General features: G+C 39.9%; 1 protein-coding gene across 7 annotated transcripts in view; it reads left to right on the forward strand.

Moving 5' to 3' along the window:
- LOC139462188 (ankyrin repeat and SAM domain-containing protein 1A-like) overlaps positions 1-27,262 on the forward strand; it is a 195,586-nt gene that overhangs the window by 117,947 nt on the left and 50,377 nt on the right. For 4 of the 7 annotated variants that reach the window (XM_071243743.1, XM_071243746.1, XM_071243745.1 and 1 more), the window contains 2 exons: positions 23,814-24,097; positions 26,562-26,685. In XM_071243743.1, the coding sequence (XP_071099844.1) occupies positions 23,814-24,097; positions 26,562-26,685 (408 nt within the window). Of the gene's footprint in view, positions 1-23,813; positions 24,098-25,308; positions 25,406-26,561; positions 26,686-27,262 lie in introns of all 7 variants that reach the window. The other 3 variants (XM_071243744.1, XM_071243747.1, XM_071243748.1) reach the window with 2 other exon arrangements.

A 27,262-nucleotide genomic window follows, 5' to 3' on the forward strand; every position in this document is an offset into this window, starting at 1 on the left:
TCATTAATGTCATCAGAAATATATTTAGGTTGTTCCAGTGTTTAAATATAGATTTACATCTGGTTTGTTTCCTTAATTATTTGTCTGCCTCAGTGTCCCTAAACGATGTTATTTTCCCTTCCACTCAACCCTTTTTGTAATGCCTAAGCCATATATGCTTTAAAAGTCTAGTTTTTCCTCAGGTTCTGAATCGCCCATCTCAATGGGGCTCCTTTTCAATTTTGATTAAATTATTTGTTTCTATCAAAAAATATATTTTCTGAGACGAAGTGTTAGTCTTCCTACTTATCAGAAGCAGGAGAACCATACATGTTCGTCATACATTATGTCTCCAACAAAGCTTGTCATGTGTATTGACTCCCACATTTAGGTTCAGACTCTTAGGTTATTTATGAGTTCTTTTTCAAAATGCATATGTTGAGAAAACCTTTCCCACTTGAACCAACTTAATATATTTGGTGATCAGTCTCGATGACTTGCTTGATAGCCTGTCATCGTACTCCGAAAGCGTGGATTTTTGTTCATATTACTAATCAGTGATTGTCTGGTCCAGCTTCGATTATTTAAGGGTCGTCATATAACTGGAATATTGCTGAGTGAGGCATTAACAAACAACGCAACGTTCTCCATGACAGCAGGGAGGAAGATGAATGAGTCAGCCATATTTTCCAGCTTCTTCATCTGTAAATATAAATAGCTTTGTAATCACCAAGCATGCATGACCTGAATATTATTTACTATTTGTGACACAAACACAGAGGCAGCTCGGAGAAAGTAGGCGTGTGTATCTCTGTAACATCTGGAAGGTGTTTACAGGCAGAGCTGAAAGAAAACCTGTTACGTATGTTCAGGTAAATCTCGTTATACACGAATCCATGTAACCTCGGCAACACACCTGAGTTCTTGTAATAATCCTGTCGGAAGGATTTGAAGGCAATTGTATCAGGAACAAGATACTTTGTAACAAAACTGCCTCAACGCTTTCACTGGAGAGATATTTGTGGTTGTTTTGGTAACACTTGCATAGGATTTCTGTGTGAGGGAAGGTGGAGTTGCCAAAGGGACAGGCAAGCGAGTCCGATGCCAACACAAACGAAAGGTGTTTGTTGTAGCTTGGTGTGTGGAATTGTGGTGCAGGTGAGGTGGATCATCACAGCAGGGAAGGTCAGGTCGTGATTCAGAACTTATGCTGGGCACACTTTTCAACAGTGCGTGCGTAAAGTAAGTGTGTCCTTGACGTCTTGCATGACTGTTTCTTGTTTATGTAAACAGGGAGATTACACTGGGGGCACTAGGTCTGGCTTTGTCACATTGTGTCCACATTGTTCAACGAAGGAAATACTTACGCACACGCCAGATACATTTCACGACCCTTTGTGACAATATTTTGTGACAAATATATTTAAAGTGTTTACATGTAACAATGATTAGCCTCTTCACAGAGTTACTTCCCTTGGAGTTGTGATGGATTTGCTGATTGTGGGTTTAACCTATCTCACTCGCTCACTCTTGCAAAGTTACCCCCCTTACCAAGCCACGACAAAACTACATAGTTTATATATAAACTTTATTTGGCTGCAAACAGTACATGTTATTTAAAGTGTTGGCCGCCAGATAGTACTTGCACAAAAAGTATAAAAGTTAAAATAAGTGTATATATATAGTTTTAGTACATATCAGTTGACCTACAAGGCCACAATAAAAAACAATAAGCTCCAACAACTAAAATGATTTGGAGTGAAAAGTGCGGACTGCACGTGCACTGCGTTTTTATAGTGTTTACTGAGTGTTTACGGGGAATGGCATGATGGGAAATCCAAAACACGGAGATTACCGAGACAACACGAGCAATTGACAGGCACGGTCATCGGTAATTGGGCATTTTGCATTTAAGCAAAGTTTCATAAATACAGGTACCCTGCAATCAGTGCTTGTCGTAAGATGCAACTAAAAGGATGAGGTGGTCAATACTTTTAACCAAATTCTGCGATTACTATCAACTACAGTCAATTAATAATCAAGTCATTATAACTTGTTTCAGCTTGTGATTGGAAGGTTTACAGATTGTGAGTAGTTTGGGCTCAGATATATCCTGCAAAAGATTATCTATTTTCATCAAAATCATGCACTCTGAGAAGCTAATAATGATTACATGGAATTTGTTGTTTTTTTATATGGTTTTACAAATCCATGTTTTGCATCGATGCCAACTCCAAATTGTGGCAATTAGGAATAGCTGGGATACTTGGCATCTGATATTGATAATGTTAAAATAGTAGGCTTGTTAATGAAATATGAGGTACATAGTACAATTTTAATTCAATAATCTGAAATGAGTTGTTTTTACTACCGAAAGTATAGCACATCATTATAAGTAATATATGTCAAAATGTCATATGCCTTCATATAGATGTTTGCTACATGTAATGTAATATGTCAATCACCACATATTACTCTTTGTACCAAATTCAATATGTTTATGAAAAAAATCTGAAATGTGTTGTGTTTCTACCGACCTTGTATTTTGATTGACTGTAAACAGAGCATCATTATAAGTTATATCATACTTAATGATGTCATATGTTTATCTAGTTATGTGAATCACCACATTTTACTTTATGGTATCTGATTGTTTTTAAATGTCACTAAAAGGAAATGTGAACAGTTCACAAATCACTACACGCCGTACAAGTGTAGCCTGGCCTCCTGGTTCAGTGGACAAACACATGTGATGTTTGTATGGTGCCTGATTCCTAACACTAAACAATGATGTGTACATTCAATGAAAAAGGAATAGAAAGAACCAAATGATAAACAAACTGAAATAGACATAAATCGATATGAGACAGCGAGGCAATTGTCAACTTTGATTCCATGTGATTCATGCAGTATTTCGATGAACTAAGTGGCTGGAATAATATTTGATAATAATCAGAATGTATATTTGTATTGTGCTGACTGCACACACCGAAACATGCTCATAGCGGTACATTAATCCTGTGTGTATTCAAATCTCATTCTCAGCTCCCTGGGGAGCATATTTTACAAGTGTTTACACAGATCGGAAATCTATGAATTGTAGAAAGAAAAGATTAAACTTAATCAGAACAAGAAAGTAATCGATCAGGACATATTTGATCAGCATTATGAACTATTAAGGACGTTGAATTTATTTCGATTTCATTAACCAAAATCTTTTCTATGATGTAAAATAGCCACTTGCTGTAATGTCGGAAGTGCTGTTTCTGTAACTGTGAACCAACAAAAGTCCAGTAAGTGTTGATTGTTTATGATCAGTTTACAGCTGAACACATCAAACAAACCATTGATTTCACAAATAGCTCGACTGATGAGCTGGTGATCGGGCTGATTGGTTTACTAATCGTCTATACCTCCAAGGCGAGGAGTGTTGTTCGTTGTTGTGTATATTTCGTGTCAATAACCGCGATTGATTGGATGCCTCATCTGTAACTACTGGAGAGAGATTAGGGAAGTCGAATGTTTTGCCGTCAGTTGATACTAGATGCATGTTGGCGGCAATGTGATCAATATTGTCAGCTATAGACTGATTGATACATTGTGCCAGCTGAAACAATACACTAAATGATAGATACAATGATCTGTGGCCAGCCAAGCAGAACGGTGTGCTTTGGTGCAGTGCTCTGTTTCAGAACTGGAGCATGCACTGTTTGTTTTCAGTGAATTATTGGGATTGTGCAACTTTAATGAAACGGATTTTGTCGAGGGACATGACAAGGCTGTTTTTGTCTCTAGTGCAGTAAATATTGATGTGCGAACAGCATAGTGCCAGTGACCTGATACTTCACCTATTTGGCTTTGACAGTTCCAGTAATATTGGTCAGCAGGTCTGTTTATGGTCTATTTCAACTTCTACGTCTACGGTGAATTTTACCGTGGATTTGTGCACGATGGGGACTGACGTGAATCATCTTGCACTCATGCTGTGATATTTAAAGGAGTGGATGTTTTTCCTGCATTGCAATGACATTTGAATTCTGTCGTGAAGGTGCACAGGATGTTTTGACTCTGTGTGTTGACGCTGGTGTTTTCAGAGAAGTGGATGTATCGTGGTGATGTTTACTTTGACATTTGTGTCATCCATCTGGAAATGTGATGTCATATACTCTTGTATTTAGATACATGTATTTATATACGTGCACAAGTCTACTGTTGATGTGATAGATAGGTGACAGTCCAACAGTTGATGTGCTAGATACAGCGACAGGCCTATTGTTGATGTGATAGTTACAGCGATAGGCCTATAGTTGATGTGCTAGATACAGCAACAGGCCTATTGTTGATGTGATAGATACAACGACAGGCCTATAGTTGATGTGATAGATACAGCGACAGTCCTATAGTTGATGTGATAAATACAATAACAGTCCTAAAGTTGATGAGACTGTAATGGATAGCTATAGGCCTATTGTTGATGAGGCTGTAATGGATAGCTATAGGCCGTTCCATACCTTGTATAAGCTTTGTTGTGTATATTGATAGGATTATATCAATATTGTGTTTAAGTTTTGGAATATTCATGTGTGCCATGTGTCATGAAGGATTTAACCGAGGCTGCTGTTTCATCCCGTGAAATGCTGACTGTGCGAGATGAATGCTGATTTGACATCATTGTGAGCCCTGGATGTACTGTGACATCGCTGGCTGGGAAGTTTGTGTAATGTGGGTGCTTCATGCGTTTGGAACTTGACATTAGTATGAGCACTGGATGTACGATGTCGTGATACCGACAGCCATGATCTACCTGCAATTACATATCTATACCTGGAGCTACATCAGGTACATCCAGGCCTACAGCCTCACCACCGACATGGGACCTCTCAGTCTGCATGCACAAGGTAGGATCAGGAGTGGACTCGTCCACTAAACCAAGTCACATCCTTGTCCAGTCCAGTTCAGGCTTTTTAGGGGGTGTCCTAGACTTACACAAGTTTCTTAGGCCATAATTACTAGTAACATCATAATTTCTAGAATATATAAATGATAAGAATAAGTTGTCCCGATAAGAGTCTGTACATATGTAGACTTGCCTATTGGGGCGGTCGGGTAGCCTAGTGGTTAAAGCGTTCGCTCGTCCCGCCGAAGACCCGGGTTCGATTCCCGACATGGGTACAATGTGTAAAGCCAATTTCTGGTGTCCCCCACCGTGATATTGCTGGAATATTGCTAAAAGCGGAGTAAAACCATACTCACTCACTCACTCACTTGCCTATTGGGAAGATAGAATTATTCCACATCCTTGGACTTATCTTTCAGTACAGCCTTGGAGCAAGGCTAGGGCGTCCTTATGCGTTATCCCTATTCAGGCTTGTTACTGTTTCAGGCTGTGTTGCATCCCTGTCGTTACAATCTAATTTCTGGTTCTTCTATGAAAACATCAGGATAGCTTCAAGCCTTATGAGGGGCGGTCGGGTAGCCTAGTGGTTAAAGCGTTCGCTCATCACGCCGAAGACCCGGGTTCGATTCCCGACATGGGTACAATGTGTGAAGCCCATTTCTGGTTTCCCCCCTGCCGTGATATTGCTGGAATATTGCTAAAAGCTGCGTAAAACCATACTCACTCACTCACTCACTCACTCACTCAGTCACTCACTCACTCACTCACTCACTCACTCACTCACTCACTCACTCACTCAAGCCTTATGGTCTTTTGGGTGTAGGGTGGCCTAGCGGAGAAAGTGTTGGCTCATCATGAACATGGGTTTGTTCCCAACATGGGTCGAGTGGATATACCTTTTCTAGGTGTGTCACCCCTTGTGCTTGAAACATTGCTAAAGTGCATGAAACTTTTCCCTCTCAATTCACCTCATTTCATGTAGGTAATTAATAATTGACTTCAATATTTTTTGTGTTTACGAGGCATAAACGTTCGCCCAGGTTTGATTTCCCTTGGGTAAATTTATGAAGCCCATTTCCGCTATGATATTGCTAGAATATTGCTAATTGTGGTGGAAAACAATATTCACTCACACAAGCAATCGACAGTTGGAATGACATTTTGATTGTTTGCGATATCAGATCAATGGGCAATGATAAATGTGCTCCCAGGTATGTGATAATATCTAGACACTGGCTTACAGCAGATGAACTTGTGGAGGGGGCAGGACAGGCCACCGATCGTATCTTGAAGAAATACACTAATCAGATCTCACGGAGGGACATAGCCTTGCTCCAAGGCTTTATTGCATAAAAAGTCCATGGATGTGGTTTTTTTTGGTTTTGTTTGTTGCTAAACGCCGCACTCAGCAATATTGCAGCTATATGACAGCTATGTACTGTAAATAATCGAGTTCTGGACCAGACAATCCAGTGTTTGATGTCATGAGCATCAATCTACACAACTGGGATACGATGACATGCATCAACCAAATCAGCGAGCCTGACCACCCGATCCTGTTAGTCACCTCTTACTGAGGTGTAGTAATTCTGTTTTATATATTTGAACAGTACAGACTCTTATATGGACAACTTGTTCTTGTTATTTACATAATCTAGAACATATGATTTTAAACTAATAATTATTGCCTTAGAGACTTATGCAAGCCTAGGAGGGACAATACTCCAGCACTTTAGCACCTACAACTCCCTCCAAGTATTTACCCTCCATTTTCCACAAACTTCTAAATCAGTAATTTGTTAGACTTGCACAAGTCTCCAAGACAATGATTATTAGTTTAAATCATAATTTCGAGATTATGTAAACAATATGAACAAGTTGTCCCTATAAGAGACTGAAGTCCCCCCCTATATCTAGACTTGACTATTACGAGGATAGGATTACCACACGTCCATGGACTTCTTTTTCAGTACAGCCTTGGAGCAAGGCTAGTAATTTGTCTGATGGATTTTTTTCACGATGGCCTGGCTATGACAGCATGACGACCACCAGCTGCTCCTCAATCATTCCAACACCTGGGCCAATTTTGTTGGTATCTTCATCTGATGGACTCCATAAGTGTTTTCTTCCAGTTTAAACACCTCTTTGTGCTGGCGATGTTCTCTGTTGCCCTCAGGGTCAGTCAGTTCTTAGCTGATGGATGCAAGTTGCTGAACTCCCATGGAAATCTATTCATGAAGTATTTGGAACAAATTGGCAACCATCACTGGCTGATGTTTTATTCATTGCAAAACTAACAGTTAATACAAGAAGGATGCATTCTGGGATGTGAGTCTCTCTGTGGTGAAGAGCTGCAATACTGCTGATCTAGTGCACTAGCTCACTCACTCATAGAATCTCTTTGCAATGAATAGCTGCTCAACAGATGATCTGATGCACTCACTCACTCACTCACTCACTCACTCACTCACTCACTCACTCACTCACTCACTCACTCACTCACTCACTCACTCACTCACTCACTCACTCACTCACTCACTCACTCACTCACCCACCCACCCACCCACTCACTCACCCTCCCACCCACGCTCCACTCCACTCCACTCCACTCCACTCCACTCCACTCCACTCACTCACTCACTCACTCACTCACTCACTCACTCACTCACTCACTCACTCACTCACTCATAGAATCACTTTGCAATGAATTAATTGTTGCTCAACTGTTGATCTAACATAAATCAAACTTTCTCTCAGTCACTCACATTTGTTTAAGCCATCCATGTAAGTCAAACAGACAAATATAAATAGCACACCGGTTTGACACAAGCCATACCGTATGGCACACTCAGCCTCGGTGCTGGACAAGTATGCTGTTCACGTAGTGAGACGGTTTGATGATACCAACCATTCTGACAAATCACACCAGGAGAACACTCCATTAGACAATAATCCTCTAATATAACGGTTCCTATGGCAATATTCACACTCTTGTTGTCCCTGGTCATCACAGGAATACCATTTGCCGATTAAAGCTTTGTAAGCCAAGCTCCCAGCACAAAGACTGTACAAAGTGTTTATGCCAATTTGTGTTCCGTTTTGATGAAATATCATTTACTGATGAATAAATCTTGTGAAATTTGTGGATGAAATAAAGTCTTTTATTCGGATGTTATGATAAGCTTGTCGGTATTCAAATATATTCTACAGATGTGTGCAGGTGTCACATGATCCTACGTAAATGATGGCCATTATGATGATGAGGGTTATTTTAGATCGCTGGGATGATGAATGACGTTGGAATCAGCTGGAGTCTATCATGCACAATCTTTCCACTTGATTGTACTGACAAACACTGCCGTATTTTCTTTCTTTCTGAAAGTCATAAATATTTTCTTCATATTCAGGGAGATTCTCAAAACACACAAATCTAATTATGAACACGTTCGTCAATATGGGTCTTGATATTTATGCTCTGTATTGAGTTTTAGAGCGTTTTAAGAAATTATGCTAAAGTATATGTTAATTGGTTATGAATGTTGTTTTTGTTAGATATATTTAAATAACAGAATATATTTCTGACACAGTGCTGTTTACGTGTAAAACATCTGAGACACCCCCTGGAACATGTGTTGCTAGCTGGTTCTTAAAGTGTTTTGACTTTGACATTCTGAAACCCAAAATATCCCTTAAATAAACTCTAATTTAAACTTAACGAGATTGAAATTCACAGAGTATCTCTTCCCATGCTGAAGTGGGGGTTGAGAACGAGGGATGGGTGACTCGAGCTACTTCCTGCCCAGGGGCTAAATGACATGCTGGATTAAAAAACAAAATTAAAACTCTTTTGAAGTTTTTCGTTGTTATCAGGCAGACTCACTTAGTGATTAAGCACAGCCTTGGATTGCTGGTTGGAGTGTGGGTTGATGAAGAGGATGATTAGGAGCAATCTGTTTCTCATTGAATTTAGATGTAGTACAGGCAGTATAGAACCTTCAGGGCTTAAATGTTTGGTTGGATTAAGTTGTCTGCATTCTCAGAAAAACATGATCAACTCACAAAGTAATAATATTTGTCAAGAAATCGTGATGGTCAATCTGAATTAGCTGGGGGAACCCTGATGGTCAAACCTCATTTGTCAAGAATCCTTGATTGTTGAACCCCATTTGTCAAGGAGCCTTAATGGTCAAACCCCATTTGTCAAGGAACCTTAATGGTCAAACCCCTTTTGTCAAGGAACCTTAATGGTCAAACCCCTTTTGTCAAGGAGCCTTAATGGTCAAACCCCTTTTGTCAAGGAGCCTTAATGGTCAAACCCCATTTGTCAAGGAACCTTAATGGTCAAACCCCTTTTGTCAAGGAATCTTAATGGTCAAACCCCATTTGTCAAGGAACCTTAATGGTCAAAATCCTTTTTGTCAAGGAACCTTAATGGTCAAACCCCTTTTGTCAAGGAGCCTTAATGGTCAAAATCCTTTTGTCAAGGAACCTTAATGGTCAAACCCCTTTTGTCAAGGAACCTTAATGGTCAAAATCCTTTTGTCAAGGAACCTTGATGGTCAAACCCCATTTGTCAAGGAACCTTGATTGTCAAACCCCTTTTGTCAAGGATCCTTAATGGTCAAACCCCTTTTGTCAAGGAGCCTTAATGGTCAAACCCCATTTGTCAAGGAACCTTAATGGTCAAACCCCTTTTGTCAAGGAACCTTAATGGTCAAACCCCATTTGTCAAGGAGCCTTAATGGTCAAACCCCATTTGTCAAGGAACCTTAATGGTCAAAATCCTTTTGTCAAGGAACCTTGATGGTCAAACCCCATTTGTCAAGGAACCTTGATTGTCAAACCCCTTCTACTGATAAAAGTTATTGCTTATACCTGTGAAGATCCGGGGTGGAATGGGTCTTCAGCAACCAATGCTTGCCGTAAAAGGCGGGTGGTCAGGCTCACTGACTTAGTTGATGCATGTCATTGCATGTCGTGCAATGTTAAACAACAAACAAACAAACAAATCTTTGTGATTTATCATGTCTGTATAACATGACAAGTTCCAAACAGACAATACAAATTAAACCAAGTAAAGAAAAATAAGTACTCGCTGTATATAACATTCGTGTACTTTATATTGGTGTATTATTTTGAAAAAGAAAGGAACACGTTTTCTGTAAATAAACATTTAGTCAGGAAAAAGTAGGATGAAAGACTCTGACAGGCATAAACGTGTCTCTGATTAGTGTAACCAAAATAACGCTAATTTGTTTGTTAGAGTTCGGTGTAAGCTGCTACCAGATACCACGTGGAAGTGTAATAGCATGGAACAAATGATGAGCTAGACAAGCACCGAGGATGAAGGGGTGTCTTCAGGTTCAGTGACAGACTGCACAGAACTAGGTCACAACGACATCCCTTGATGTCATCAGTATCAGGCACTGGGGTGAAGCTCATTTAGTGCCCTTGCCTTTAAGTCTTTGGATGTATCAAAATAGTTAGTCTTGCACAAGTCTCTTGGGCAATAATTATTGGTTTAAGTTATAATTTCTAGTTTATGGAAATAATAACAAGTTGTCCCTATAAGAGACTGAAGTCCTCTACATATCTAGACTTGACTATTGTGTGGATAGGATTACTACACATCCATGGACTTTTCTTTCTGTACAGCCTTGGAGCAAGGCTACAAAATAGTGAGTGAGTGAGTTGGGTTTAACCCCTGCTTTTAACAGTATTCCAGTTATATCATGGCATGTCAGCTTGCTGTTAAAGGAAACCCTATGTGATGCAGGTGTCAGACGTTAACCACTTTGGTGAAATTGTTTCAAAATAACGAATCTGATAAAAAAAAAAAATATATTTTGGGTTGGGTACTCTGAGATGCTAGAAGTTGCTGTAAAGTAACGACATCAGACAGAGACTTCATGATTGAGGAGCTTAAATACACACCCCGTTGTTGCCGTCATAATAGACTTGCATTAGTCTGTAAGGAAATTATTATTTAATTGTAATTCAGCAGATGATTCTTTTAAGAATTTTGGATAATTGTTTTTGAAAATTGTTAATTTATTTGTTCCCAAAAATGTTGCCCTATCCAGACATTCTAATGATCAAGGTGAGGCTAATACAAGAAAGGCAAGTTGCTATCTTGGAAGATGCAGATATGTTAGCAATATGAAGTTGTTGCTTAGGGTCCAACTGAATTCCTGTTATCAATATATAGTCACGCCTACATTTTGAGTTGTTTCTAGGTTTGTCAGTACCACACTCATTCTCAATAGTTACAGATACAGATACGACCCGTGAAGATCCTGGGTAGAATAGGTCTTCAGCAACCAATGCTTGCCGTAAAAGGCGACTATGCTTGTCATAAGAGGCACATAACGGGATCGGGTGGTCAGGCTTGCTGACTTGGTTGATGCATGTCATCGTATCCCAATTGCGTGGATCGATGCTCATGATATTAATCACTGGATTGTCTGGTCCAGACTCGACCGCCGTCATATATCTGGAATATTGCTGAATGCGGTGTTAAGCAACAAACAAACAAACAACCAAACAACCAAACAAAAGATACCGATACAGTAGATGTCAAAGACCTGCCTCACCTCAGGCTTTACCCTCCCACGCCAAGCTGACATGCTTTGAGATTACTGAAATCTTGAATACATGACACTTTGTTATGGAAAGCAACTTCTTTTATTCTTTGTACGACGTTTCAGAGCTACTTCTTGCTCCTTCATCACATGAATGAACAAAAACTAAAAGAAGATCTATCCATAAAAAAAGTGTCATGTATTCATGTTTTCCCAACTTCAAAATGCCTACCAAAGACTTTACTGAAATCCTGTTCAAAGTGGCATTTAACCAACTAACTCACTAAATTGTCCGGGGACGGTCGGGTAGCCTAGTGGTTAAAGCGTGCGCTCGTCACACTGAAGACCCGGGTTCGATTCCCGACATGGGTACAATGTGTGAAGCCCATTTCTGGTGATCCCCCGCCGTGATATTACTGGAATATTGGAGTTATTTTCTTCTATCTGCTGCATAGGCTGGGCTGACTGTCAGATGAGAGACATGTTATCATTGCCGACATAGTCACTGTAAAATACACTGTTGGTTCAGCTAGCTGTCGACAGAGTGATGTCAGAGGAGTATGATAGGGCGGGTGTTACCAGACTGTTAGGACAGAAATGAAAGCAGATCCTTTGCATCAGGATTAATGTTATCTAAAACTAAGTCAATTTCGAGTGAGGAGACAAAGTGGCATTATTTTCAGGTGTTTCTGTGTTGTGGTTCTTCAACATTACTCATTCAGTTTCACTGTGGCTGATCACAGGGATGTGTTATCATCATGCAATATCAGAGTTACTATACATTTGGGAAGCAGAGTTAGCACGAACCTGAACCAGCTCCTCGAGTCTCTTCAAGACAGGGCAGTAATACGTAGCAAGGTAAAGGCTCTCACTTGATGGCCTGGCAGTAAATGGAGACCTGATGCTTTATAGCGTTGAAGGGGGCACGGGTGGCTCAGTCGTCTAAGGCACCGCGATTCGCTGTGCAGAGTTGCGTCCCTTGGGCATGCCAGAAACCTATGGTTGTGGGTTCGAATCCTGGTTCGCCCCAATTATGTTTCTAGGTTTGTCAGCACTGTACCTGTGCTCATGGGTTTGACCGGAGTGGTAAATTTCCTAGACCTGTATCACTTCAGGCATTCCTCCCTCATTAAGCTGATACGCCGCAATATAACTGGAATACTATTAAAAGCGGGGTTAAACCCAACTCACTCACTCACTATAGCATTAAACGGTGCACCTGTGCAGTGTGAGTTTTCATGCGACGATATGATACACAATACATTTTTTTCTGTATCCATACAAGACGATACAATTGCTGAAATAAATTACTTACTACTTGTTAAATGACCCCTGGCATTTTGTCAGTCAGATGTAGCAAAATGTGTTGTAATTAGCGTTTCATGTTCACTATTATTAATAGCCACTATGAACTTGTGTCTTCAGATTGCTTTTCCTTTTGAGCCTGCTCTGCAATATTTATTGTCAAGAAGTTTTCATGTGATTTGGTACAAATACGCATATCTCAGTGCGTATCGTGACCTGTGTATTGTTATACATATTGTATCGTGACCTGTGTATTGTTATACATATTGTATCGTTACCTTGCTGTATCATTTCACCCCAAGTGCTTAATATTTCAACTACAGTGTTGCATCAGCTACAGTCACAAATAAATTGACAAACAGCATAATTTTACGCCCTAACATTTCCGGCACTTATTAGAGACCTGTTAGTTATTAGAATCATGTTGCTTATTCGGTTTTACACTGATTCATCCCCAGCTGTTTAGGGAAGCTGGTGCTTATTAAAGCTCCAGCACCTATTAAAGCACTGATGCTTATTAGAGGATATATGGTATGTTGATAATTACACAGATGCCTACATGGACCTTAGTGAAAGTTAAAAGTGCAATTCCAGTGAACTGTTCACCATAGACTCTGATAGGTTTCTCAAGGAACTTGGCTGAGCTGTGACAGATAAGGATGAAGTCTTGTGAAGTACCTTTTTTTCTCGTAACTGTACCTTCATCCCGATAATCTGTTCTCCTGTCAGTTTCCCTCCTTCTCTTGCAAGGATGAAAGATCAATGTACTACTCCCTGTCTTTAGATCTTTGGACAGTTTTACTTACTGTAAACCTACTTACTGTGATAGTGCTGTATGGCTCCACTTTGTTCAGCTTCCCAAAGCAAGAGAGTTAACTGACTTTAAAAGTCCAGTTTCCACCCTTGCAGAACTAGGCTGTAATTCCTGGGCTCGATAGTAGCGTCACCACTGGCTATTATCAGTTATGTCCCTTCTAAGCCTCTCCTATTGACAATCAGATTCCACCTCTCGTATAACTTGTATTTCTTTCAAACAAAATGGCGGCACCCAGTCAAGACGATCTGATCGATAATCAAGATCAATGTTGGGATTAAACGGGTCTAACATCCCGAAATGCATCAAATCACATGAGCACCTTGATTAAAAACATGAAAAGATTTGGAAAATATCTGCTGACGAGTTGGCGGTGCACATGCTTTGCAAATCCTGAAATCGACCAAAATCTGCATGACAGTTTACGAACCAAATCTCGATTTTGTTGCGCGAATTTGATTGGACTATGCATAGACTCAGCCTAGTTCGGCAAGGGTGGAAACTGGACTTTTATAGTCAGTTAATTCCCTTGTCTCAGGAAGATGCACTTTGTTGTGACACAGTACGTAATGCCAGAGGTAGAGGCACACATAGTTAGCTGTTCAGTGCGTCACTTGGTAGGGACCCGTGAAGATCCAGGGTACAATAGGTCTTCAGCAACCAATGCTTGCCGTAAAAGGTGACTATGCTTGTCGTAAGAAGCAACTAACGGGATCGGGTGGTCAGGCCCGCTGACTTGGCTGAGTCGTATCGCAATTGCATGGATCGATGCTCATGATATTAATCACTGGATTGTCTGGTTTCAAACTCGATTATTTACAGACCACTGTCATTTAGCTGGAATATTGCTGAGTGCAGCGTTAAACAACAAACCAATAACACTTGGTAGGAGACTAGGATGGAGGTATGTTTGGCAAGGCGTCATGAACATGCATTTATGTTTTTTTCAGTTTAGTCTGGTGTATATTGAGTGAGTGAGTCAGTTGGGTTTTTTCAGTACTTCTGTTTTATCATGGCCTATATTCTGGTACAAATCTTACCCATGTTATTGTGATATTTTGCAGTAAATGCCAATTAGAGCCAAGTGCTCTACTGAGACAGTTCCATTTGTCATCCCTGAGCAAGGTCTGCACTTTCTTCAACATATAGACCCATTTCCCATTCCTCATAACCTGATTATGTCTGGCAAGCATTCTCACAACCGTTCCCAAACACAAAACAAGAATGTGAAAGGAGATCACCATTCAACATGGTATTGTGTTTTTGCTGATCTGGCGCTCAGTTCCAGCCTTCGGCTATTCTGGTGGCGCTGTGAGCTTTTTATCCGAAGAATGAGCAAGATGTAATGTCTGCACGTGTTGCACTACCAGAGCATGAAAGGTCCTGAAGCTGAGCAGGGATGCGTTACATCAGGCTGCTTTAGGTGGCTCCCCCTTATGCCAGGATCGGCAGGGAGGCGAACTTAATTCTGGCCTCCACCCAAAATCTGCACATTTCTTGTTTTTTTAATCAGAGCTTGATCTTTAAAATGTGTTTTTTGAAAAACATTCTGGGAGATAGCAGTTTTAGTTTAAGTTTTTTCGGAATTGTTCTCAAAATAGACCCTGTGTTTCTTTGCTTAGTCATATAAGATGAGGGCTGTGAAAAGCGAGAATATCCATCTGTCCTTATATTAATAAGTAGTTGTCAGGACGTGTAAATATTATGTTTGCTTTGAGTTGTTGCCATGATTAAAATCAATAACAGGCTTGTAGGATTGTTGGAAAGATTTAAGACCTTTTAAAGCAAATTAATCAAATTATTGATTTTAATCTCATTGAATACATGGTAAGGAAAAGGATGTATTTTTATATTACTATATCAGAATATCAGATCACTGATGTTTGAGATACAAAAAGTAGTCGATTTTCAATTTTCCAGTTTAACAATATTTTGTTATTCCTGAATGTGAAGACTGATCACAGATAAATCATTGAAGGAACAAGACTAGTTCACAGGAAGATAGCCTTGCTCCAAGGCTGTACTGTAGGATAAGTCCATGGGTGTACAGTAATTCTATCCTTGCAGTATTTGACGTAATAAGCACCCCGCTCTAATTTGCTAATATATTGGCTTGTGAACAATCCCAGTTAGCACCACTTCCGACTGATCAATGTACACAAGACTTATTTATTCGTGTATAATACGTACATAAATTCTGGAAAATTATATTTGTCGTGTATAATACGCACAGACGTTTCTTTTGTATTATTCCAGGCTTCCAGGCTGTCAGCATAAGCCACAATATTTATGATCATTCAACTCTGTTTTTTTTTCTCACCAAAAATATATTCTAATGAAAGTCCCCTATTTCTAATTTTGTGAGTGCCCTTGGCACTTATTAAGTCGAAAACGGTATATTAGGCAAGTCTAGATATGTGGACAGTATAAGGACGCCAGTCTCTTATAGGGACAACTTGTTATTGTCATTTATATAATCTAAAAATTATGGTTTAAACTAATAATCTTTGCCTTAGACTTGTGCAAGTCTAAAAGGAAGACACCATAAAAGATAACAGATAAGTAGTCTGTAGGGAAACACATTCGTCCACTACGTTTTAAAGAAACCTTATGAACATCCGTGTGAGGTTTGATTGCAAGGCAACAGTGATCCAGTTTTTATGTAGGTATACTTGTTTGCACACTAACATCTGTCGTCTGTTAGAGGGATTTGATAACAAGGGTATCTCGTTTCTCTGTTCAGGGAATAATTAACTATATCATGTTTCAGTGTTACTGTGCATATCTACTCATATCACATTGCTCAGCAACAGGGTTTATTGTTTGGTCTGATGAGAGATCTTCTTGCATTATATATTGAACTGCTCTGACACATTTGTTGGGAAGGATGTGTGTATGGATTATATCTGCTTTCAGTGTATAAGGTGAGGTTTGTGAGGTGTGGAACTTGGAGCAGGTGTGAGTGAGTTGTGTTTTACTGTGGATATAAACCATGTATTCCATACCAGGGGGAAAGGTAATCTGCTCATACTGGTGTAGAGGTGATATGATGCTTTGTTTGTTTGTTTGTTTGTTTGTTTAATGCCACACTCAGCAATATTCCAGCTATATCACGGCAGTCTGTATATAATCGAGTCTGGATCAGACAATCTAGTGAGCATCAATCCAAGCAGTTGGTATAAGATAACATGCATCAACCAAGTCAGCAAGTCAACTTGTTCATTGTTTATCTAGACATATGTCTGTAATATATTTATTAGTTATATTCAAAATTTCATTCAATATTGTTTAGATTAAATTCAGAGAAGTCATGTGTGAACTGATCAGCAGTTCTTACCAACCCACCGTTATTTACAGCAACCACGATGAAATTACCGTTATTGAGGCCTTGTCAGAGAATCCATACACTTATCAGTTTACATAAATATACATATAATATTTAGAGCCAATTTCCCAAAGAAAGAAGAGAAACATTCATACATACATACATACATACATACATACATACATACATACATACATACATACATACATACATACATACATACATACATACATAAGTTTCAGACATAGTACTTTCACTGTCTCATGACACTGAAGAGCTATATATTTATATATATATATACACAGTGCAAAATTGAGGGGGTCCTTGAGGTTTGCTGCTAAAGTATTTGATCAAGCAATCCCTGACATCTTCAACTTTCAACATGGGGTTATGACAAGGGCCCCTTGACGGTCATGCTTCATGTCTAACACTGATATAGATTGTGTGATAGTCTCCTGACCCCCCCAATTTCATGCCTCTCTCTGCTCACTCTTCCACTGAGGAGCACGTGTTGTCATTGCCGGGGCTGTCATTGCTGGGGCTTCATGTGAGTGGGGTGAGTTAGACTAACTTCTAGTCTCTGAAATGAATATATTTTACAGAAAAAAAGAGTTGTTAAATGATTGTTATTAAATATAATAAAAGGAGCCCAGAGAGTTTCTTCATTTCCTGATACTGCAGTAATCTAGACTTGCCAAACATTATAGACTTGCATGGGCTGTATTGGATATATTTCTCTCAGGATCTGCATGACAGACATGTGGTGAGTGTTCTACTGTGTGTGATTCTGGCATGGGGTGCAGACATGGCTGGTGGTCTTGGCTGTGAGTCTTCTGTCAGACTGAAGAGCGTATTATTGGCGGGACACACCTTCATGGTGTCAGCACATGGCAAATCATTCCAACTAAACACACCCTGGAATGTCTTTCCTATGAAATGAAAATAGATCATGTTATTGGGCTTCTGTTGATTGTTGATAATAGGAACAAAACCTGAACTTTTTTGTGGGTTTGTTATTACTCAATCATTGTATCTTTTGCACAGAGTTTGTTGGTGCCATTCATTATCCTTGCAGAAAAAAATGTATGTATGATGACAGATATTATTGTTATGTCCTGTGACTCTTTTCCCAATAATAACATGAGGTGGCATTGTTCTGAAAAAATAATAAAATATATTTCTAAATTGGCATTACATGGAGTCTTCAAAAAGAAAAAAGAATTTTCCTAACTGTAATTTAGTAGTCCAGATAAACAGAGTGTATGAGGAGCTATCATTTCCAGATTTTGGTATGGCGGCGTTGGTGATCAGATGCGGTTGATATGTTTTGATTGACCGATAAACCGTAAAAATTAGAATTCTTCTTCTAAATCTGCTTTAGATAATTTTAGCTCAAATAAACATTTTGTTTACCTTAAGAAGATTAAAGTGCTAGAAGGACTATGAACTCCTTTTTCAGAAGTAGCGTAATTTGTGATCACTGGATGGGATGTAACTTGTCTTTCTGAACCATTTATGCAGAAACAGCTCAACTCTGTTAGCTGTATTGACTAAGAGTAGATGTCCTGACTAATATGTAAGACCGATGTTTGAGTGTGTCCCCCAGGAGGAGGGCTGTGAGAGCATGTGTTCGTTTGATGTTCCTGTGGGGAGACCAGCAGGACCAGGAGGAAGCAGTTACTAGTGGAGGGAAATCATGGAGGGGATCACAGGACTGAAGTGTAGTGGAAAGTGACTTGACAGATGCTCGGGGAAAGCTACACCATGTAAAAACAAGAGTAGCGGCCAACCACAAACATGTCAGAGATGGTTCAGGAGATACTGCTGTTAAAGTAGCGAGGAGGAGATGCAGATTGTGGCTGATGTAGGGCTACTGTGGGGATGGAAGAGGCTTGGATGGGTTGAGTAGCTTTCTGGTGTATAGGGTGGTGAATAAACTTCAATATTCCCTGGCTATAGGTGATGGTAGGCTGGTGAATATAGTTAAATATTCCCGGGCTATAGATGATGGTAGACTGGTGAATATACTTCAATATTCCCTGGCTGTGGAGACCCGTGAAGATCCAAGGTAGAATAGGTCTGCAGCAACCAATGCTTGCCGTAAAAGACGACTATGTTTGTTGTAAGAGGCGACTAACGGGATCGGATGGTCCGGCTCGCTGACTTGGTTGATGCAAGTCATCGTATCTCAATTGCGTTGATTGATGCTCATGATGATCGTGTTTAGATGATAATAGGCTGATGATTGCTTCAATATTGCCCTGGTTTAGATGATGGTATGCTGGTGAATATTTCAATATTGACCCTGGTTTAGATGATGGTATGCTGGTGAATATTTCAATATTGCCCTAGTATAGATGATGGTATGCTGGTGAATATTTCAATATAAACTGAGTGTATACCTATGGGTATATTTGACTTGGGTCATAAAATCTGACTTCTGACAAGGTCTTGTTGTCGAAGGGAGAGGGTGATTTGCATATTCTCTTCTGTGGAAAAGGAAGGAAACAGAACATGTGCATGGAGGGAGCCATGCAGGTCCTCTTCCTACATCCTGACCCTAGTGCTGCAGCCTGTGTAGCTGTAAGTAGCCATATTGGATGGTTGACAATCACTGCACTCAGTGACACTCTACATTGTGACCTCCCTGGGGATTCTGGGTAAGAATTGGTCCCCAGCAACTTGTATAGACTAACATCTAGACTCTGAAATGAACATATCGTACAGAAAAAAACAGTTGTTCAGTTATCTTAATAAAAATATGATATGAGCCCAGTGACCCTCTTCATTTTCAGATACTGCAGTAATCTAGACTTGCCAAACATTATAGACTTGCATGGGCTGTATTTAATATATATTTGTATCAGGGTCTGTAAGACAGACTACAACTTGTAGTACAAGGTGACTTAAGGGATAGGGTGGTCAGGTTCGGTGAACTGGTTAATTGCATGTCAACCTTCCCTGGGACGGTGCATTGTTACCTATTAAGTAATATGTCACTAACTGTTTATTCTTGTCCAAACTATTTACTGAGCAACATATAGCAGGAATGTCACAAAGGGCTGGGACGATATACAAACTGTATACGATACATATCATGATATTCTGTGTGTGCTCTTATCTGTAGTACGCCAGAAACCTATGATTGTGGGTTCGAATCCCGGTTCGCTTAGATTATGTTTCTAGGTTTGTCAGCACCATACCCGTGCTCGTGGGTTTCACTGAAGTGGTAAACGTCTGAGACTTTCATCACTTCGGGCTTTCCTCGCCGCAATATAACTGGAATACTGTTAAAAGCAGCGTTAAACCCAACTCACTCACTCACTCACTCTTATCTGTAGTGCATAAGCCATCTTTTACATAGACAGTATGGCCAAACACCTGGCATACTAACGATTACAGTTGGCAGTGTCAAGTATGGCGCAAAGGATGAAAATATTTACATTTTCACTACTCAATTTCACAAGTTATTAGTGTTTGGTGTAACAGTTGAAGAATATCTTTAAGGTAATTATTTGAAGTAAAAACAGCGATCGTGTATCGTCCCACTTCTACATGGTGTGACGTTAAACAACAAGCACACCAACATGGTGGAGAATAGTACTGCCAGCATTTGTACAGTGAGTCATCTGTCGGGTGAATGGGAACATGTTGGTTTTTAAAAACCTCCGTGTACCAGTTCCCCAGCCCTAGATTCCAAGCGGGTTCTTTCATCAGGAAAGTATCGGAGTGAGTGATGTGGGGAGCAGTGATAGGACTTGTGAGAGAGATATCTCAGATAGCAACAGCTGGTAGGGCTGGAGCTTTTTATTCAAGCTCAGTTCCATGAATGAGGTGAACATGAAGATAGGATTACCGAGTCTGTCAGAGTGTCCCATTGGGTGTCAGAGTGTCCCACTGAGTGTCAGAGTGTCCCACTGGGAGTGAAGCTGCAGAGGACTGGGCAGCTGGATACAGTGTACTGAGGTAGTCAGGTAGAGTTAGGGTGGGGTTAGTGAGGGTGTGGGGAGGGAGCTAGTGGACTTGCATGGAATAGTGTTGTCAATGGTAGTTCTACACAGGAGTTAGGGTGGAGTTAGTGAGGGCGTAGGGAGGGAGTAAGATGCAATGGGCTTGCATGGAATAGTGTTGTCATGGCATCCTATTCGTAATTCAGTTTTGTCCCGTTCAACCCAGTGGTGGACCATGTGAGGCTTCAGTTAGTTGGTTGGTTTGTTGGTTTGTTGTTGAACGCCGCACTCAGCAATATTCCAGCTATTTGACGGCGGTCTGTAAATAATCGAGTCTCGACCAGACAATCCAGTGATTAATGTCATGAGCATCGATCCAAGCAACCAAGTCAGCGAGCCTGCCACCTGATCCCGTTAGTCGCCTTTTACGGCAAGCATGGGTTGCTGAAGACCTATTCTACCTTGGAATCTGCACGGTTCTGAGGCTTCACTACCAGGGTGCAGGTTATGTGGACTGTTATATCCGAGAACTCAACCCACTCACTCATCCAACACAGTAACAACACTTGGTTCTATTTGAGGTTGTTTGTGTACAGATGTGACATGTTTACGCTGACTTTATAGGTCGTGGATGAGCACTAGGGCTGGGATGGGTAACTCGGGTACTCGGGTCAGGTGGGTACTGAGTAGGACCTGGGTACCCACAGGACTACCCGGACCCGTGGTTAGTCACGTCATTATATATTGTTTAATTTTAAAAAATATCTTGAACTCTATGGTTACACTATAGATTTCACGTTTCTTTCTGCCTATCAATGTACACATTCCTTCTGACTTTATATGTTTGCGTAAAGATAAAGTCAGCTTCAGTGTATGCATGACCAGATCAGTTTGTACATGTATCTAAATACATTTTGACAGGAGTACGGTCAAACGTGTCCTATTCGGACATTTTGTACCAATCTCCTTAGGCCTACAGTGGGTACTCGGGGAGGGTCGGGAAATAGGGGGGCAGAGCTGCAGATAAGCTGTATATTTGCGTAAAATACTCACCAAAAATATGCAAAACCCAATTACTTTCAATTACTTTGCGTACAAAAGCATCTGCATTAAAGGAAAAACTCAAATGTATAAAAATGGCGTGCGTAAATACCCAATGAAGCTTTTTCAGCATGCGTTCAACAGAGCTAATTTCCGAAACACAATTAGGAGTTAATTTACTTTCTGAGTCAAGCCCATATATTTAGAACAGTTATATACATTTGAAACATTATTTCATTTTTTAAAATCTTAAAATGTTCACTAATTTGGGGATAAACCCAATAGAGTGATGACTGAAGTAGTGAAATAATATTGGTTACCCATTGAAAAATGTTATAACCCAATTAAAATAGAAATCCCAGAGTAAAAACTGAATTGTTCCAAAAGTTATCTGGAGCTCTGAGGGGTGAGTACGCGGCAGTAAATTTGGACTCGTCCCAGCCCTAATGAGCATGTAACACTTATGTCCCAAGATCATCACAAGAAGCAGCCTTCGTAACAATATGTGAACACTGATATTGAGATCAAACATCACAACAGGCTAACAGTGCAAATTGTTAAATGAAAGTACCAAAACTGTGCAAAATAGTCAAGGAGTCCTTGTCATAACCTTCATCTTACAGTAATGTAGGCAGTCCTTTAGACTTGCACAAGTCTCTAAGGCAATGATTGTTAGTTTGAATCATAAATCCCAGATTTTATAATTAATAAGAACAAGTCCCAAAGAAAGACTGGCATCCTTGTACTATCCGCTTATTTGGACTTGCTTATCATGAGCATAGAATTACAAAACATCTGTGGACTTATCATTCAGAAGAGACTTAAGCAAGGCTAGCAGGGCCACATGCTAAGTAATATCTTGTCTCTAGAAAAGACTGGCATCCTTGTACTGTCCACTTATCTGGACTTACTAATAATGAGGATAGAATTACTATTCATCCATGGACTTATCAATCAGTACAGACTGGAGCAAGGCTAAGTGAACTTCTCTTTAATGCTTTTGGCTCCAACCTGCACAACTCCTTAACTTCGAACTCTGCACTGAATATTTCAAGAATATCAGTTAACATAACTTTCGTATTATTTAATAGCTATGGACCCAATGACATTTGTTTTCGCAGATGTTATTTCTTTGGAAGATATTTATCAGCCTGCTGTACGAGAATGGTCCAAGGTGCCAGTCAGCTAGATTACACGACTTATGATGTCATCATGAATGTACAGGGATGAGACTGTTTACAAGCCGACATGGGCCTACGGTCAAGGCTTGTATTGTGAGGTGTAAAGAGATACAGCTCCCTGCTGTACCCCTGATCTCCCTGCCTCTGCTGGAGGGCAGTACTGTAATGAGTGTTTGGTCGGGACTCTTCATCGGAGATTATAGTTACAGTATTGACTATATGTGTATACATGTATTGCTTCTCCTGTCACTGTCTGTTCAGCAGAGTTTGTGGTATGTGAAAGACATTCACTCTTTCCTACATTCGTGTGTGTTAATCGGTCACTTAAAATATATTTTATGATGTATGGCTTTTTGTAATGCTGCCCCGATTATGTTTCTAGGTTTGTCAGCACCATACCCATGCACGTGGGTTTCACCAAAGTGGTAAACATCTGAGACCTGCATCACTTCGGGCTTTCTTTCCATATAAGCTGACACACCGTGATGTAACTGGAATAATGTTAAAAGAAGTGTTAAACCCAACTCACTCACTCACTCACTCACTTTTTGCAATGGATTCAATTTGTGTCCTTTGGAATTTATCGTGAATCTCTTTTTTTCACCAATTTTTTTTTTTTTATGGGTGACTTTTATTTCATTATTTTATAGTTGATTCCTATTTTTTGTTTATTTTCATTATTTTATAGTTGATTCCTATTTTTTTTTTTTTTTTGTTAATTTAATAATTCTTTGTTGCAGGTCTGTTGCGGGGATCCACGCCTGGAGGGCCACGAAATGTGGTGTCCCAAATATGTGAAAGTGACGTAGTTCGACAGATCAAGACAAAACGTCAGTCCACCCCGTCGTCCTTCCTCAGCTTCGACACGGTCATGGAGAAGGAGGAGGACAAGGACAACATCGACGCTGATGCGGTTCTCGCTGGCCTCGACGATGCCTTGAAAAATAACGCTGCTGCTGAGAACACCAACGGCCACAAGAGTGGAGATGACGGCAATATAGACGAGAGTGAGGAATGGGCAAATGTAAGATACATTGTTGCTTCAGATGGTATTTAATCACTGTATTGTCTGGTCTAGACTCGATTATTTACAGATGGCAGTCATATTGCTGGAATATTACGGAGCATGGCTTTAAACACACAAACTGTGATTTACTGGATCAGGGGGGTCAGGCTTGGTGACTTGATTGATTGCGTATCTTCCTGCTCCGATGGTGTGGATCGATGCTCATAATATCAATCACTGGTTTGTCTTTTTAAGACTTGATTATTTACATGCTGCTGTCATATAGCTGTAATATTGCGCAATGCAGTGATAAGTCCAAAAAAGTAAACTGGACTTATATGATCCCCCCAAGATTCTGATGATACATAAGCTGCTCGTCAGATATGAAGCATTGACTAGCTGGAGTTATCTACCCCTGAACGCAGTCTGTCTGTCTGTCCATCTGTAATCATTCTGGGGTATAAATCCAGTCTGTGTCCTTACCTGGGCGGTCAGGTAGCCTAGTGGTTAAAGCCTTCGCTCGTCACGCCAAAAAGCTGGGTTCAATTCCCGACATGGGTACAATGTGTGAAGCCCATTTCTGGTGTTCCCTGTTCCTATTGCTGGAAGATTGCTAAAAGCGGTGTAAATACATACTCACTCACTCATTCACTTTTTCTTACCAAACTGCATAAAGCTGGTGTGTGTGTCTGTCGAGTCTTCATTGTGAATTTTACATCCATAAGGAGGCTGTGCTATTTAAGTGCTTTATATGTCATGTATTTAGTGTTTGTCTTTCCGTTGAACTAGTAAGTCAGATATGCATTTTCAGTTGCAGCTGCCTTTTATCATATATATGTAAGAAGTGTATGCGATAATCGTTTTAAGATTTAAAGTGAATTTCTTTGTACTTTCTGTCGACCATGTGCAGCAGTTATCCTCAAGAGAGGTTCCAGTTTGAAAAAATTTAAATCAATATTCACTTTTCGTTCACAAGTCATACAATCAAATTCTTGTTCATGACTAGTTTGATGCAGACTATAGTGAAGACTGTTCAAGGTGGTTATAATTTATCATTTACATAATCTGTAAAGACGGTCAATTTGAAGACTTGAATTTAGGTCAGTCGGCGATAACTGCCCTCTCACACAGCCATTGGTTAAAAAGTGAAGCAATTATTTGATATAAAGCTGACAAGCATGGGAGTGATGGAAATGATTGAGATTTGTGGGTACATTTTCAATCTTCAGATAGCAGCGATCGTGTCCAGTTATGGGGGGCGTTTCAGCCTCTATGCCGATTTCACAATATTTGAGGCCCACATGGAGAAACTCCTCTCCGAGAGAGGTACAAGGAAGCGTATTGGATGAATATCCATGGCAACTGCCCGCTGCATGAAATAAATAACGGAAATTATTAATCCATGTTACAGTCTGCATGATAGATAGCCCATGGATGACAGCTATGCACGATTAATCTCATATTTTTTTCCAGAATATATGGCATATTTGATGAGCTGTCTCTATTAATGCATTTTGAATTTCTAGATCTAGCTATCTTTCTTTGTGTGCATAATGAATATGATCTTAGTGTGAATGATACCTCGCATGTGATTGCATATTTAGCAAATTAGTCATGCTGGAATAATGATCTCAGCTGATATAAATACGGACTGACTCTCTCTTCCTGTCTCTAGTCAAAGGGGGGTAACTCTGACTTAAGGAAGATCTGAAGCATCAATAAAATTCACAGTTTCTAGAAAGATTAAGAATTTAACCCTTTTATGACGTGGTACAGAAACAAAAAGCTTTGAACGTGACAATAAATATATCTTGGGTCTATTTTTTTATTTCTGTATTGAATGTGATTTACTCAAGTGTAAATTCTAAAGCTTATGATTTTAAATCATTTTGTTTTTCGAGGTGAATGTTTTCATGAAAACCATCACAAAATGAACAAAAAAGAAGAAGAAAAATATTTGACCTAAATGTAACAACTTGTTACTGGTGACTGGACAAATGATCTATATTGTTCTTTAATGGACAAATTTTATAATTTTTCTTGGGGTGGTAAGTATAGAGTGGTTAGTGGGCGGTAAGTGGTTAAAACATTCACTTGTCAAGCCATGGGCTCGGGTTCGACTCCCAACATGGACTCAAAGTGTGATGCCCATTTCTGGAGTCCCCCTCCATGATATTGCTGGAATATTGCCAAAAGCGGCATAAAACCATACTCACTCACTTACTCACTATTATTATTCTAAAAGACATTTCAGAATATGAGTTGTCTGTGACGGACTTGATCAGACTTGATGCCTACTGGGGTGTTCAGTGCTATAAACAAGACATTTCCCATTATTATTCTTTTTCTAGGAGTTATCTGACGAACTAGGACAGGTTTACGAGGAGACAGAACTAACTCTTTCTCTTGTCTTTCCCTTAATCTCTTGTTTCTCTTTCCCCACATGCTCCCATCTCTCTTGACCCGCCTTGTGCTGTTCTAGATCGCCGCCACGTTGGCTGAGTTCGGGGTGGGCATGGCCAGAGAGTCCGTGTTTGTACGCGAGTACGAGGCGGACTTTGCACGGTTATTGGCAGGTACACACCTCGCGCCCAAATCTCAAAAACGTATGTTCATTACTCCATTTTCATACATCGTTATGTGCATGACTCAAGCATGTCGTCATGGTGGTTTGATTTTCGTTTGACTCCTGGTTTGACTTTGAGTTTTGGTTTTCATGGTGTTTGCTAATTAATATTGGTGCCTTATCTTTTATATGAGATGTTTATCAGGGGAATTTATAAAAAAAGTGAATCATCCTTTCTTGATCAAAAATAAATTCTGTAATTAAATAATAATGAAATAATTCACAACTTGAAATTAAAGAAGGAAGTAAACCTTATTTAAAAGTCGAGTAATTATTGCTTATAATGCTCGGGAGATTTGATTGGGTTATGGGAACAGAAACTACATGGATTAACCAGTAAGGCAGTGATGCCAGGAAAGAATATCTAGATATGAAAAAATATATTTTTCTCAATTTCAAGTGTATTATTATCTTTTGGGAATCAAATGTAGTGGCATATTTGAAACCATATGAAAAGAAGAGGTCAGGTTTCACATGTCACTGGTGACATATTGGCCGTGAAGGTTTTTTCAGAATGATTGCTAAGCGCAGGGTATGGTCACGAGTCTGGATGTTTG

The sequence above is a fragment of the Haliotis cracherodii genome, unplaced genomic scaffold, assembly GCF_022045235.1.
Source record: "Haliotis cracherodii isolate W230 unplaced genomic scaffold, xgHalCrac1.p SCAF_15, whole genome shotgun sequence".
Classification (NCBI taxonomy): Eukaryota; Metazoa; Mollusca; class Gastropoda; order Lepetellida; family Haliotidae; genus Haliotis; species Haliotis cracherodii.